Genomic DNA, 16,987 nt, shown 5'->3' on the forward strand with positions numbered 1-16,987 from the left:
AGCGGTAGCCGGTGCCCCCTGCTGTTTACAATGGGTAGTGCAGGTAATGACTTCAGCGAGACAGACAAGGCTTTGCTTCCATTTCTTATCCAATGCTGCCATCGTGTGGCCATTTTGGAGAACTGCCGGTTTGTTTGTAGAACTGTTACGTCTTGTGTTAAACAATCTGATTGGATAAAATAAGGTACAGTAAATACTTATCTCCTGATTGGCCAACACAGTTAGCGAATCAAATTGAGAAACGCAATACCTAATTTGCATAGAAGCTATGGCTGTCCAGCGTGCGCACCTGCTTAAAAACATGTGTTATGATTAATACAAAATATTATAGTGCAGGTGTCTGCTTTCGTATTTTAAACATTGTACTTTCATGTTTATTGTAAAGTATTGTTTTACCCTTTGCAATATTTTAAAACAGGCAGTTTTGAAATAAACAGCAAGGCTTTAGAGATGTTTGAACTGTAGTTTTCTTCCGATGCTGCCGCCGTGTGGCGATAAAGCGGAACTGTCATGCGGAGAAATGTAACCTTTCATGGCGATTTAGACTACTATCCGATTGTATATACAGTTGAGCGTAACTAATGATTTAATGACACACTATAAAAATATAACCAAGATTCATGATGAACATTGTATTGATACGGCGTAGTTTTTGTTTGTTTCTATTAATTACACGAGACTCGCGTTACAATATTAATACTAATATTAATAATACTTGCAACGTTTACGTTCTCAATGTACGAATGAAAACATACATTTTAAAAAGCTATCGTGTTATACCTAATTATTTTTGTTTATGTTTTGCATTTGTATAAAATGTCTGTTCATCCGTGAGGCGGATAAATAATCTCAGCCAGTCTGGATCTTTAGAAGTTTAAGACCGAGGGTGAGTTCATAATACCGGTCTGTGAGAATGTGAAGCAGTTACAGTTATGAATCCCCTCGCGGTGCTTCTAGATTGCTCCGATTGTGTTTGTGTCCTTGCACCTTGACACGTCTGTGAGAATGCAAGATATATTTAGTATTAGTGCTCACTCTCGCCTGTCTGAAGTGTGCGTGTGTGTGTCCTTGCACCATGACAAGTCTTTGAGAATGAAGATGTAGTTTCAGTGTTTAATACTCAATCCCTCACTGTCTGTATTGTGTCTGTGTGTTCTTGTCAATTAACAGGGACTCCTCTGCAAAGGCAAGGCGCTGGCAGGTAGGCTGCATGTTAGTGTACATACTCTATTTAACAGCAACACATACAAACAACATGTTTGAAATCTTTTATCATCTTTGAGTTGATAAAGTACACACAGATACACATGCACAATCCCAACTGCAACACAGACAAACGGATAGAATTTGCCTGTGTTGCTTACCTCAGAAACTCACCTGGAGGACCTGGATTTGAACCACCGTCTCAGGGAGAGAAGGCCATGGGATTAGCCCGCTGCACCACCAGCTCCCTTAGAAAAGTAGTTTCATATTGACAATAAGGTAAATGAACCAAGTCTTTGAAAATAAAAGGAGGACTCGGGTGGATTTGAACTCAAGCCCCCCAAGGAGAACAGCACAACATATTAATGAATTAGCCCACTGTGCCATCTCACTTCTGTGGAAGAGCTTGCTTTTTCATTGAATATAAGGTAAATGACCCAAGTCTTTTAAAATGTTATTTTAACATATTTGAATGTACTGTATATATCTATATGTACAGTATTTGTTTGGAATTATTTGATTGTATTGTTTATTACTGGAGTATTGTCTACTTAAGGTTGGTTCCAACGTAATTTGTGGTCGGAGTCGAGGGCCTCCGATCCTGTGTGAGAGGTCGGAATACTTCATTCACACTCTTGCGACATGCACCTTTTTTCATGTGTCTGCGACCTGAATTCACACAGGGTCAGATAATGTTGAAAGGAGAAGTTGTCCAGAATATGACACGCCTCGCATTCCTGCGTGCATTGAGCAGCACTGCTCCCCTCTGCCTTTGTGTGTGAGCAGCCTGGTCTAATCAGTGAGTGCACTCTGCTGGGACAGACGAGCAGGCTTCTGCACTTTGTATTGTGTGATATTTACAGGTGATGAATCAGGTACTGAACCACATTATACAAAGCATGCCACATAAAACACCATTGCCACGTGATGATCTAATTCAATCACACCTCAAAGAATGCATTAGGGGGAAAAAAGAAAATCTGTCCATGCATTTTTTTCAGGTTTTGCCATCACTATTTGACCTAATGTAACAAATTGAATTTTGTCCCAGTTTGAACTGGTCTTCATATTAAACTTTTTTTAGGTGTCTCCCAGTATATCTAGACCCGCTCTTAGTTGTTTTGAGCACTGTGGAGAGACACTTTGCTTAATTGTTGAGATTAACACAGCATGCAGTGGTCAAAGAGATCTGTATGTCCATGCAGAGTGCAAGCAGATGTTGCATAGGCCTTCAGAGGAAGCCGCCACAACTGCTACCACACTCACCTGTTTCACTTCCTTGTGTGGCTTGCAGAGCGACTCTGTGACCCCCCTTTGCAGAACGATAAAAGCAAACAGAATGCTATCTGGAAATAGGCAAAGGAATACGGTTCCATTGTGAGCAACACCACGAGACAAAACTGGAAAGCAAGAGAGGTTAAAAAGCAACTCCTGTACCGGATGACAAACCCTTGCACTTAAAGGAAGGTCAGTCATGTAACCAGAAAACGCACAAGTTTACAGCCTTAGAAATTTCACACCGAGATCAACCCAGCAGCACACAAGGATTCACTTTCCAGTGTTGTGATGTGATGTGTGATAACGCACACCACGTGGACTTACTTAATTGTACAGAAAGCTGCCTCCGTCCCAGAGCCCAGGGCTGAGTATAAAGGGGGCTTTGTCAGAGGAATCAGATGCAAGACTTTGACAGGGGTTTCCAGCTCGAACATGGCATGACTAATTCATAATCTCTGCTAGTTGATGAGATTTGCGTGATACACTAACGTCAGAATTGTCTGTAAAGGATTTCAAAACGTCTTGCTAAACAGTATCTAATATTCAATCTGAAAAGCAGAACTCTACTATAGCATTATGGTTAGGGTTATGAGCTTTCACTGAGCTGCATACCGTAATTCTAAAATAAATCTGCAATAATCCCATCGGTAAGCGCGGAGCTGCGTCTGCTTCGGTAAGCGCGGAGCTGCGTCTGCTTCGGTAAGCGCGGAGCTGCGTCTGCTTCGGTAAGCGCGGATCTGCGTCTGCTTCAGTAAGCGCGGAGCTGCGTCTGCTTCGGTAAGCGCGGAGCTGCGTCTGCTTCGGTAAGCGCGGATCTGCGTCTGCTTCGGTAAGCGCGGAGCTGCGTCTGCTACCTGTTAGAACCTGGATTGGATTCACACTAACTTATAATACATTCGGAACTTAACCTCCTTGCAGACAATGGTAGTTTTACAAATAGTAACACAATAAATTAAATAAATACTTTCAATGGGTAAATAAATAAATACATAATATAAAAATGAAATGAGTGCATTATTTAAATATTCCACAGCTTATACCAAATACACTAGTAATGCAGCACGCAGATGTTTCAAATGTTACATGGAAAAATTAACAAGCAACAAAACATAAAAATGACTGGCCTATATCCAAGCTTGTAAATGTATGTACTGTGTTTTATATATTGTTTCTGGATCTTGGCAAGGAATACTCATCTTTTCATTGAGAAAATGAGGGACCATGCCAGCATCTACCAGAACAAAATGTACAAACACTAAAACAACCAGTGTGGTTTAAACAGGTAGCTTCTATGAATTCCCTTGTCTACTTTCTGTTTGAAAGTAAAAGTACTGTATCCACTTAAAATAAACAAAAATAAAACAGATAAAACAAAAAAAAATACTTTATTTATATATACACACACACACACACTTACTTGAGTCATTTATTATACTTCAAGTGATATCCAGTTAAAGCTGCGTGTCACTCAAACATTTCAGATCGTAAGAGAACCGAAATGAGATCATCAATCAAGGCCAACAATAAACTCAGCGGGTGCTGCTGACGTTGAGCGTAGGCCTTGCCCTGCCCTTCATCTTCATTAGCAACACAGATGAGTCTCTGAAGCTTGCAGCGCTCTACCTTCTCGATGTAACTTTTAGAAAAGGGCAGCAGCTCCAGGAACACTGCAAGACATACAGAGCAGGATTCCTGCACACTGTAGCCGGGCTCTTCGTTTCCACTGGGTCTCAGTCTAACGATTTAACCCTAACCCGCCTTCAGGAGAGCTTCTCGAACCCTGTACTAAAGGATCAGATCCCGTCAGGATCAGTTCTAGGTACAGACCCTATACTTCTCACCTCCAGCAGGGTGCAGCATTCTCTGTAAACCAAGGCAAGTGCACAACAGCACTTCGACCATGACCACAAACCAAACGGCCAGTCAAACTTCCCCTCAGCTAACTGACTGACACTCTTGAACGACTTTGTGCCTACATTTGCATGCTATTTATTCCGAAACGCTTTTGAAAGTAGATAAGGGGAGCAAAGTGGATGCTTGAATGCCTGTGCCACTGCACATCAGAACACATCAAGGGTTTCCCCCTCTTTAATGCGCCAGTATCGGTATGTCAAAAGCACCTGGCAATGTTGAACAAAATACACACAGCTACATTACAAAGACACGCTTTTCTTAGTACAGTATTGTGCCTCTACTGTTTTAAATGATATTCCAGTGAGCTTGTGGTGCATTACTGGCAGACATTAGTTCAGTTTTAGGTACCTCGGTACGTATTTTCAAAGCACAAACTCCACTTCTTAAATTGTTTTTTTTTAAAAAGGTTGAAATCCTACGTCACAAAATGAGATACAAACAACTTCCAAGTGCTTCAGAGACTTGGCATGAGGAGCTCTGAGCACGTCCAATCGCAGTATATCACATCATACAGATGTCGTCTTTATTTCCATAGCTTGTGTCCGTTTGAAGCCCATGTTTAGTGTCTGGAGCAGCGCACTCCTATTAAAATCCCCCCGGACGTGATGGAAGAAGGAACTGCAATAACCATGGCACTGGCTCTCCTTCAGAGAAATGAGGTATCAGATCACTGGCAGCTCATTAAAATAGCACAGGACTTCATACTAATCAAAACGCATTAGGAGACAAGCATCTGCCATTAGCGTTAAACAAGCTCCTGCACACATTTCATGTGACTGTACTGGTTAGAGCCGCAACAGCCTGGGGCAGGATTAGAAAGGGAGCTTTTGTTTTGATAAATGTTTCATTGCTGGACATACTTCATTTGAAACCTTGGGTTTTTTTTTTCTCTTCTGTAAGTTTCATAATACTGAGTTTGTAAGATTAAAAACACAACAGCACATCCTGGGAACCCCCGTGCCCTCAGCTACTACTTCTCTTATTTCTTTCAAATAAAGCTTTTTTTCATTTTAAAAAAATAAGGATGTGTTCCTCCAGCTTGATTCATTCCAGTAGGAACAGATTTGCTTGTAGAGGTACAAAATATCCTTTTAATTTCCCAAAGCACTGTCCTCATGTGGATTTACAGCCAGAGCACCTGGGCAAGCAAAGGCTGTGAACATATTTAGAATGGTAAAATAGAATTGGTTCACAAGCAGGTGTCTGTACTTCATTACATAATTTACTGCTGAATTTGTGTCCAGGATACACTGCTATTCCACACTTAATTCAAACCTTTAGATGCTCTCTCTCTATATATATATATATATATATATATATATATATATATATATATATATATATATATATATAAACAAATCTATTATGCAATTGCACACAAAATAAAGCCCAACAGGCACAGGAAGATATTGTTGTGTCCAGCAGGTGGCAGTGGTGTATATCCAGTAGTTGCAGAATTAGTGACCAGGTGCACTAGTGTCCAAGTCTCTGTGATAGACGTGCAAGGGAGTCACAGTGTTGGCAGCAGAAGATATTTCATCTGTAACTGTGGCTTAACCTTTGTTTTGCTCATTGACTCTGCAAGTGAGCCGATAGCATTATCAGGCAATCCAACAAGGGCTTCTGTATTCAGAAAGATAAAATCCCTGAACATATGGGATTGATGAAGATAGGAGCTGTCACACATGCAAACGCATTGCCTTGTGAGAAAGGTCGAGGTGTTTGTCAGCATTATCTTTACCCCCAATAGCACTGCTCTTTCCTCCTCCAGAGTGCAGAGTTCCAGAGGGGGCTGGGAGGCTGACAGGGGCGACACGAAGATGAATGTCTGGGGAGAGCGAGGGAGACTGAGACAGAGCGCTTCCAGAAACAACAGCGCACACTGAGCAATTTGAAAGAAAGAGTGCTGTTTCTTCAAACGGGAAGATTTGGAAAAGGGAGCTGTGTTTGTAGCATGTGCCGTGTTGCTGGGCTGATTACAAGCGCAGCCAGATTACAAGCACAGCCAGATCTTTAATGACTTTTGTTGTCTTCTTTTGTGTCACATGCTCAAAATAAGCAGCACTTGAACCCTCACGTATTTGGACGTTGTGTGACATGATCTAAACCATGGCAACATTTCTAAATGTGCTTCAGGGTCAAGTTTAAATAGAGCTTGTACTTTATCTGCTGCTAAAGGAGGCTCGATATTTTAAAAACAAACCAACAAAAGAAATACCCCGATAAAATCACAATATAAACAAGGGGTCAATAAACTTGCCTACAAAATATACCCAGCTAGCTCAAACAGCAAGACAAGTTTATACCCCAATATAGCTTTAAAATGACCATCTGTTATAGAAGTAAAAGTACACTGACTAATAACAGAGCTAGTGACTGAACTGAAGTACGGCTGTCATTATAGATTCTAATTAAATGGTACTTGAGGCACAGTTTTAAGTGCTGCCATCAATTTCTTATACATCCATTACACTGGAGACCAGCAGGCACAGCTCTGAGGAAGGCAGACAGATTCTAGTCGTGTGTATTTGCAAAAGTGAGTCAGTGAACAGTATCAGTGATAGGTAAAGCACAGGGCACACTCATCTTAAACTCCCTGCTGCTGCAAGACTCATTCCAGAGCCTCGTTTTATAGGAATGACAGCATTGATTCTGCATCACTGGCAGGCCGGCACAGGAAGGGTTTGTGTTTTTCCTGGGCTTAATTGGCTTGGATCAGTATACAGAGGTCAGGCAGGAACCACCACGGCTCCATTCAAAGAGATTCAGACTTGAGCAGGAAGATCACTGCACCATCTGTACAGCCTGCATGGCTCCGTGCACTGTATCCTGCTCTTGAGATATCTTTACAAGGGTGCCACCCAGTGGCCAGTCTACCCCATTGCATCAATTTGAAACCTGTATTGTCTTGAGCCTTTTTACACTATGCTCTTTTGAATTCTTAATACACTACAGGCATGGCGCAGTATGGAGCACTATTGTTTTGCACTGAAGAACAATTCTGATATGTATGAATCATTATCACTGAACGTAACAACATAACACTGCAGGCTATCACAGCGTGTGGCATGGTCTGAGGACACTGCAGGCCATCACAGTGTGTGACAGGGGCTTGCAAAGAGGCATGGTCTGAGGACACTGCAGGCTATCACAGTGTGCGACAGTCACTGTGAACATTTGAGTGTCTGTGAATGAACTGCAGGTGAAGGAAGGGCTCGTAACAATACACCCTGTGGAACTCCGGCAGTCTTTCTCTTCAAACAATATGGCACAGTAAAGACAGGTACCTCAACAGGGATTGTATCTGATACACTGCGATAGCAGCCATGCAGGCACTCTAGTAAAATGACAAGTGCACGGTCCGAACGCAGTGATTGATGAAGCAGCTCAACACATCAGATCCCCACAGAGCTCTCAGCAGACAAGTAGATCTGTGCATACACCTGTAGCTTTAACCCTTTATCAGTAGTTAATTGTGGAACACATGAAGGGGAGTTCGTGGAAGTATAAGAACGCTGCTCTCTTACAACGCAGCCTGCCAGGCGCACCCGGCACCACGCGGATCAATCGCAGCCCGAGCCTGAACACTCACTTCCATTGTTACCTGTGAAAAATAAATACAAAACATACATGTGTGAGAAGTTCATGTAGAAATGTTTTCATTTAAATTCACTTAACAGAATTCAGTGCAGTGTGGGTTTGTCCGCTGTGGGTTGCAGTGCAGTGTGGGTTGCAGTGCAGTGTGGGTTTGTTCACTGTGGGTTTGTTCACTGTGGGTTGCAGTGCAGCGTGGGTCTGTTCACTGTGGGTTGCAGTGCAGTGTGCCACACCCTCACCTTGTTCCTCCTTGAGCAGGTCCAACACAAAGCTGCCGATGTTTTCATCGGGCTCCTTCGCCTTCTGCCTGGCCGCTTTTACGTCCTGGTTTTCCTGGCGGAGTGTATTGTAGGCTTTGCTGAAACACGTTATAAACAGAGAAACATGAACACCCTGAACGGTGCAATGAGGAATCCAGGAGTTCATCTTACAGAGACATGCTGATATAGGGATTGCATTGCCGGTGTGGGAGTGGGGTCAGCAGCGGAGGCGCGGATGTCAGATACTGGTTGTAAAGGTTACTCAGGTAAGTGCTTTAGTTTGCATCCAGAGTCCCCTGGTCTAATGCAGAGGTCTTCAAAGCTGAGAGCCAAAAAGGATTGAGGCCGATCTGAATTAACGGCACATTTCTATAAAATAATCCCATCGTTTTTTATTTTTTTTACCACAATATATGGAAACAAGAGAACTGGTGGGGACGTTAATCTTTACACGCACCTGCCTTGCATTATTCTGCAGCACACAATGGGAAACAGAGTCAGAAGCACCACTCCACCAATTGAGAATCCGAACACTCGCATTGCTCGCTGCCCACCTGCAGTACAGGAGAGAAAAGGAAGTAATATTGAGCAGAGAGCTGGCAAACACAGAGCACGTGGCGAGTGGAGATTAATGTCGTGTTCGTCAGTGCCAAGCTGAATCCAATACCCTGTACCTCTCCAATCAGTTGGTGGTTTTGTGGAATTGGTTCTTACTGTCTGGAATTAGGCTGTAGCAGTAATCAAGACCCGGGCAGCACCCCTGGCCAGCACAGATAGTCACATTTCTTTCTTCTGCTGCATTTGGACAGAATTTCCTATCTGGGTGCTTGGGATCACAAACTATAAAGAGGGTGAAGGAGATGGATAAACTTTGTTATTATCTAAAGGTACAGAGGAAATCCGAGACACTGTGGGCGTTCAGACAACAGTGGACAGTATTGAAAAAAAACAGCAGCACTATCTTACAGTATTAAAAGGAAGTCAGCAATAAAAGGATGCTTGCCAGCCATCAGTAAAGCAATACAATATATGCAATTTAGATCGAGTCTAAGAAAAAATAAGCTTTCTTCTTACTCTTTGGATTAAAGAAATCTGAGAAAGGATCTCCTCTGGTGACTCTGGCATGTGCTGGGTCTGCTGGGTGCAGCTGTTTCTTAAAGTAATTCGAGAGGAACTGATAAGAGATCACACCTGAGAAGTGCAAAACGGGAGCAATGATGAGAGCCAGGTGTCCAGGTTAGGGCATGGATTTAAAACTGGATTTAGAAATACAGAAACCACGTGAAGCTAAAGTAAGATGCTCTTTGTTTCAGTAACAGTAATTGCTGAAGAACCCAGAAGTTGTATACTCAAAACAACTGAGTCCTGCTGCAATACAGGAGTAAAACGACAGGACCCTGCTGGAATGGAGGTACTCTCCAGATGCAGGATTCCAGGACCCTGCTGGAATGGAGGCACTCTCCAGACGCAGGATTCCAGGACCCTGCTGGAACGGAGGTACTCTCCAGACGCAGGATTCCAGGACCCTGCTGGAACGGAGGCACTCTCCAGACGCAGGATTCCAGGACCCTGCTGGAATGGAGGCACTCTCCAGATGCAGGATTCCATCTCCGTGTTGAACTTCCAAACATTCCACATCATGATTACTGATGAACACCGTTTGCTAAGTAAACTTGGTAAACGTACAGCCTTTTAATTAAAATCCACTTAAAACAATTCTGAAACTCACCACATAAAATCCACAGGCTACACACATAAATGCTCAAAACTAAACTTCGCTTTCGTTGGTTTGTAGACATCTTCGACTTTCTCCTTCCTGCAAGACAAATTGAACAAACACACCTTCGACGCAAAAACACAAAGTACTTTTAACCCTTATAAACCCACCAACACACCTCCATATTCTACTGTGTGCCCAATTCTATTCCTATGCTGCAACCATTTCAAGTCTTTCTTCCAATTTCTGAACATGTTAAATTGCCTGTGTAATACCGTACCTATATCAAGTCCCGGCCAGGTCTGCAGAAAATAATGTGCCTGTCTTCAATCAACTGTGTGGCAGACAGCACTGTACCACACATACTGTAGATTACTTTTTATTTCTCATTTGGAACAATCGGAGCCTGCGGTGACTGTGAAAGTGCCACAGACTGAAGCAGCGCATTCATTACTGCTTACATATCGCGTTGGCTTGCTCTACACCTTTTTAAAACTACCGGTACAATGATCAGTCTCTGCATGGAAGAGAAGATGCATAATACAAATGCAATAAATAATAATACATGAAAATATATTTGAACTCCATACTGCAGTATGATAACTTACCTGTTTTAATTATCCAGTGTTTAGCATTTCAAGCGCATATTTATACTGTAACAAAATTCCATTTATTGACTTGTAAAATACATCTTTATTTCAACGTAAAAAAATATGAATTGTGACCAGAATATCATGGGTTAGCAATAAGCCATGAACTAATCATTAAATTGCTGTTTTTAAATTTACAATCAAATCCGATACATGTAACACACATCTAAAATAGCCAACTACAGTACATTTACATCATAAAATTGCATTGTGACATCATAAGTTACATTGTGACATTCCTTTTCGCTCTGTCAGTACCTACTGTATAAACATATGTATTACATCTACAGTCCACGCAATGCAGTATTACTTTATCTAAGGCATTTTTCAAGGGATGTCTGGTCTGGTCTGAACATCAGAAGCAGCACAGATCTTAACAGTTTCCAAACAGAACAATTAAGTGACAATCCAAGCCACTGGGAAGAGAAGACAGAATTCCTTAGACAGCCAGGGTCTTGATAGCTCTGGAATTAACTTGCAATACAAAATGTTTATAGTGCAGGAGTGGGATTTTTTTACATTTCTAATAGGACTAGAATTGCTAAGGGGGATTTCAAAGAGCCATTTTTTAATTATTCTTCGTTTTCTCCTGCAATAATCCCTGGGGAACCTAGCAAGTAAAACAAAACAAAACACAATAAAATCCCACCACCCTCAACCCCCTCCGATTACTAATATCCCTCAAACTGCTGGAATATTATTACCAAAGGGACTGTGACTTTACAAGAGATGAATAGAGAATACAAAGCAGTAGGCTTTGGGCTACGGTGGTTTCATGACTGTGATACATTTTATAACCCAACACACACACACACACACACACACACACACACAAATCCATCCAAACAGTAGAATCAAGAGCCTCCGAGCAATACAATAGCTTCTGTATTAAATGTTCTGAATAACAATTCAACAACTAGTCCAATGACAACATGTTTTGGGACTTGCCACAGAAGCATCACGTGCTACACACAACTTAATCCAACTCTCCACTGCCTTAAACCTGAGAGGTGCACACTGGAAATAGAAAACACATGGCATGAAACCTCATTCCCCTAATCAATAGCCATGCTGTAAATACAGTTAAAGGACGATGTGAACGAGCCCAGGTTTTCTACACTGCTGCCAGTACAGTGTGTTCCACTGGGATCAAAGGGGTGTCATGTCATGCCTTCTGTACAAATAAGTGAAGGTTAGGGTTATTCTACTGCATTTCAATGCATCTGTTCTCCCCTTCATTATGTAATGGTTTTGTGTATTCCATATAAAAAAAAAAAAAAAACTTCACTTAGCAGAGGAAGATCAACCTTTATTTATTGAAACTGCTTGCATACAAAATATATTGCACTATAACCAAACGATGTCAACATAAAAGCAATCTGTTCAGCTACTATGTACAGAGAAAAATATTGCCCCAAGTGCAGCTACAAACAAGGCCAATCTAACTTGGTTAATTATCTACAGTATTAAAAAAAAAATAATAAAAAAAAAATTAAACCACAACAGCCTACAATAATGGCTACAAGAAACATATTCTTATTATTTTTTCATTTCCACTATACATTCCCCAAATAAATAACTAGAAATCATGGTTGTTTGGCAACACTTTGAAGACATTTGAAGTCTTGTTAAACAGTGCAGTCTGCTGCAACATTTCATTTATGGTTATTTAATACATCTGATCCAATAATAATAATAATAATAATAATAATAATAATAATAATAATAATACCAGGAATAAACAATCAGGGTTATTTTTACACGAAAGTGGCGACACACATGGGATTCAGTAGCCCAGACACTGAATTTGCCCAATATATATTCTTTACAACATAGCACCGCTTAATTACTGAGTAAAGGTACGCAACTGCAATACAGCAAACCCAAATGTATTGTTTTCCTATGCATCTGGTAAATAAAAATAATAAATACCAAGGTTTGAAACAGACAAGAAGTGCATTGAATCTAAAGAGATACTAAAGAATGGTAAATATATCTTACACTACTTCCGCTGGATGCACAGAAATCGAAAATAGATTCTAAAACTTTACAAAGCCACTGGCTTTACAAACTTCCCCACATCTGGACCTGTGCAGTAAACATGTGAGAGGCTCACGGGGTGAAGTTCATTTAAAGTACTTAATCAGAAATAATATATTGTTACACGTAGCATTTTCACATGCCTTAAACTTGATACCAGAATATTTGTATTATCCAAAAATAGCAGCAGAGCACCAGGAGGCAGTAGCAGTTCCAATGTTTCATTGTTTTTGTGCTTCAGTGTTACTGACAAAGTGGTGATGTGGGGTAACGGTGGGAGCACAGACAGAACATGCGCAATATTGAAACCACACTGAGAACACAATACCAGCTTTCAAGATAGATTACTCCCTTATAGGCTGCTGCAGAAGTTACACAAACTTTTATTCATTTTAAAAAAGTAAAATGTTTCTTTTTTTTTTTGTATGTAAAACATATTTAAAATTAAAAACACAAAAACTGCATGTCACTAAATAAAAGGCTAGATTTATTGTTTCCCAGTGCCGAAAAATCCTACTCAAGGAAAACTTTGTTTTATTATTATTTGTTTTGTATCCCTATCATGATGCTGGCAACATTTAAATCGGCAATCTTGTGCATATGAAATCCAAGTAACAAATTAGTAAAACAAGAGGAAAATCATGCCAGGTGGCATTGCAGTATTTATGAGCTGGGCAAGTGCTATCAACCAAATACAACCACAGGATCAGGATTTTAAGTGTCGTAGTGCAACCCAAAGCCAGACTACTTTTACAAATTGCAGTTATTCTATACAGTATATAAAACATCACTTTTAAATGTCACAGTGCATCTTATAATGACCTTAAGGCTTCAGGCTACCTACCTCAAAACATTACTGTTGGTCAATGAAAACAACTGTACATTGTCAGTCCCAATGAACTAGGAAGAAGTGCTCCTGTTAATAATTTGAATAAAGCTGAATATATCCCTGTCCTCCTGCTCTTGAGACGACAGTCCCGCTGCCTAAGCAGTGCACCACTGAACAATTTCTTGTTGAGAAACACTAATGGGGTGCAATAGAACCAGGCAGTCCTGATCTTTCTCATTCTTACACTACCAGGGGTAATGGGAATTGGGCTTCATTCTTACACTCACAAAAGCAGTGTAGGACAACGCCTTTAAATGAGGAATGATGAGCTACATAACATTTCCCCCGCTGCTTTTATTTTGATACACAAATTATCATAAGATAATACACAGTTAAGAAGTAGTTCCTATGAAATGTCCAACAATCACCCTTGGAAACAAACTGGGACAAAACGTCACACATAAATGGGAAGTATTTATGCTTAGCGGCTGACTTTCATACATTTTTCTGAATGCATCACTTCCAAACCATAACACTGGGAGGCAGATTTGCTTTAGCGTTACACAACTCCCCTTTCTAATTCCCAAAGGGGACAGTATTCCAGCTTGAAAAAAAAAAAAAAAATAGAAAAACAAAAACTAAAAAAACCTTCCCTCTTTTTATAACAGTATTGTATAAGACTTCAGTGCAAAAATAAGAAGATTCTGCTGCCTTGATGGATGCTTTTTTATTTTGTTTAAAAAAAAAAAAAAAAATAGGAAAAGCATGCACTCTTCAAGAAAGATTGTTTTATGGTTGAACAAGTTCTCTACATACAAGTATATTACATTAGTGTTTTCTAATTCTTCCCTGATTTATACATCCACCAATAACAAAGTTACCATCCAAGCTATATTAAAAAGGCACAGATCATTCAGGATTTGATTTGAGGAATGATGCGACAGCTGTTACATCACATTGTAACACGGTCCACAACAGACTACGTGGACCACAGGTGACACAGGACATGAAACACATGTGCCATGGTGGTGGTACGATGAACAGTATCATGGCATGTGAACAGTGTCATGAAGCGCTTCTCAATTAATTACACGTGGAAAGGGTGTAAAATAGCGTTGTGAAGTTACACAATGCACAGACAACAGCAATGATCGGATTTAAAGAGTGTATGCTTTTTGTACTTTAGCTTTAGATAATAAAAGCCGACATGCTGTATTTTACTGATATAGTATTCTAGAAATTCATGTAGAAAACTCTGCAGCATCACCCCTATAATCACAGCGAAAAAAAATCTAAAAACACAAACAAACTCACCCTCTGTACCTGCTGCAAAAAGTAATTAAATGTTTGAACACAATTAAACGGTGTGCTTATTTCATGTCTTGAGACAGCCCTACCCGATCCGATTCTCTTTGGCCTAACACCTTTCTCTAATGAAGAAGCTTCTGGATTAATGAAACATTACAGAACTCGTGACACAGATAAGAGCCTCTACGACACTCCGTTCAGCAGCACCCGCGGGCTCTCTGTCTCGGTCTTATCCTTCTTCAGAGCGCACTCCCTGCCTGCCTCTGTCTCGGTCTTGTCCTTCTTCAGCGCGCGCTCCCTGCCTGGACGCGGCCGGTTGTTGCCATTGCTGTCGCCCTCATTGAAGGGACCGTGGAATGCTTTAGTGTGCACACTCCTTTCATTGTTGCTGTCAATTCTGATCTGCAACAGGAGGATTCTCGGATTAATAAAGATGGATTTAACATACGGCAATACGTTACAAAATCACCCATATTTGTTTGTCGGGCTTGTCCCATCTGAAAAAAGAAACGGTATGATGAATGGTGTTTTTTTTTTTTTTATATATAAATTTAGTCGTCGCCAATTTTTTTACCCCGGTTTTCTCCCCAATTTAGCATGCCCAATTATTATCTGTATCCTCGGCTCACCGCTCGCAACCCCCCCGCCGACTCGGGAAACGGCGGCTGGAACACGCGTCCTCCGAAACGTGCTCCTGCCAAGCCGTCATTTTTCGCACTGCAGATCCACAGCAATGCCACCAGACCTATAGTGCCGGAGGACAACACAGATCTGGCGGCTCCACTGCAGAACCACAGGCGCCCTATCGGCCACAGGGGTCGCTGATGCGCGGTGAGCTGTGAATTCCCCTGCCGACCTAAGCCCTCCCTACCCGGGCAGCGCTCAGCCAATTGTGCGCCGCCCCCTAGGAACTCCCGGTCACGGTCGGCTGTGACATAGCCTGGATTCAAACCTGTGATCTCCAGGCTATAGAGCACATCCGAATGAATGGTGTTTTAACAGTAATAAAGAAAACATTATTAGCTAGTACCCACTAGTAGCATTGACCGCTCATAGGCTTATGCAAGATTTGAACACCAAAGGCATACGTAAATCTACTATGGATGTCAGCAGATTCTCTCCTCCTTGGATTGTTCCATAGCTTTGCTTTGGGTTTGCCACCCAGCGGGCACTGCAGTAGGGCACACATTGCTACAATCCCTGAATACAGTGCCAGGCAGAAGATAATATCGACAATTTCATTTTGTTGCTTTATGGGCGACGTTTATATTAATCTGTATACAGTCAGTTTTGCTTTACTGCAAAGAGCAGCAAGCCATTGGTTTTGAGGTGGCATAAGTCATCAGTTAGTAATTCACACCAATATGGATATTTCTGTAACAAAGCAACTTGAACTGTACCACCCTGAAACAACCTACTTAAAAATGCTGCTCTGTGGCTACACTTGTTTCTCTTGTCTGCTTGATCACTGATACCAACAGATAGACTACCTAAGTCTCCATCTGTCTGCTATATGCACATTACCTGCAGAGAGTCTTCTGGAGGCCTGGGTTTGGGGTCTTTAGAGTTGCGCTGCCGCGTTTCATTCCACTGCATTTCTTCATTTCCTGAGAAAAAAATAAAAATAAAAGAACATTGAATATTCAGCTCTTTCATAAGTCAGCTGCTAATTCACAAGATTAACTCTTTCCCGTTTCATTATTATTTGATGCCATCACGACATAAAATTCCATTTTAAAAGCTGTGCAAGGTGACACTGGGATCACACTGCTGACAGTCAGTTCCATGTCAGTACTCTTAGGACACCCGAGCTTCACTGACCTTTATACCCTCCCCGGCCTCGGCCTCCTCTGCCTCTGCCCCCCCCTCCCCGCTTGCGGCCGTCACCACGGTGAGGGATGCCGTCTCTCTCCTCGTCCGCTGGCGCCAGTGACCAGTCGCCAAGTTCGTCCCGGTGATCAGACTCAGTCTCAGATGCATTGGAGGCTTCAGAGTTGGTGCCTGAAAGGAATGTGTTTTTATATAGTTTGTGGGTTATTTTAATTCTGCTTGGATTACTAAATTACTTCACAATTGGTGTAAAAGAGTTCTGGTATCAACATAAGCAACCCCAAGTCAAAAATGTAACATCTGCAGGCTCTTAATTCAGCTGGGCAGCAGTGTGGAGTAGTGGTTAGGGCTCTGGACTCTT

The 16,987-nt window shown here is 41.5% G+C and overlaps 1 protein-coding gene across 5 annotated transcripts in view; it reads right to left on the minus strand.

Annotated features, from left to right (window-relative positions):
• Nucleotides 1-11,907: 11,907 nt before the first annotated feature.
• The window catches only part of LOC117430899 (fragile X messenger ribonucleoprotein 1 homolog A-like), a 147,080-nt gene continuing 142,000 nt past the window's right edge, over nt 11,908-16,987 (minus strand). For all 5 annotated transcript variants that reach the window (XM_059001578.1, XM_059001577.1, XM_034051483.3 and 2 more), the window contains 3 exons: nt 16,618-16,797; nt 16,321-16,403; nt 11,908-15,198 (listed from right to left, as the gene is read on the minus strand). In XM_059001578.1, coding sequence (XP_058857561.1) covers nt 14,980-15,198; nt 16,321-16,403; nt 16,618-16,797 — 482 coding nt within the window. In that variant the 3' untranslated portion in view covers nt 11,908-14,979. The remainder of the gene's footprint in view (nt 15,199-16,320; nt 16,404-16,617; nt 16,798-16,987) is intronic.

This window comes from Acipenser ruthenus, chromosome 26 (genome assembly GCF_902713425.1).
Source record: "Acipenser ruthenus chromosome 26, fAciRut3.2 maternal haplotype, whole genome shotgun sequence".
NCBI lineage: Eukaryota > Metazoa > Chordata > Actinopteri > Acipenseriformes > Acipenseridae > Acipenser > Acipenser ruthenus.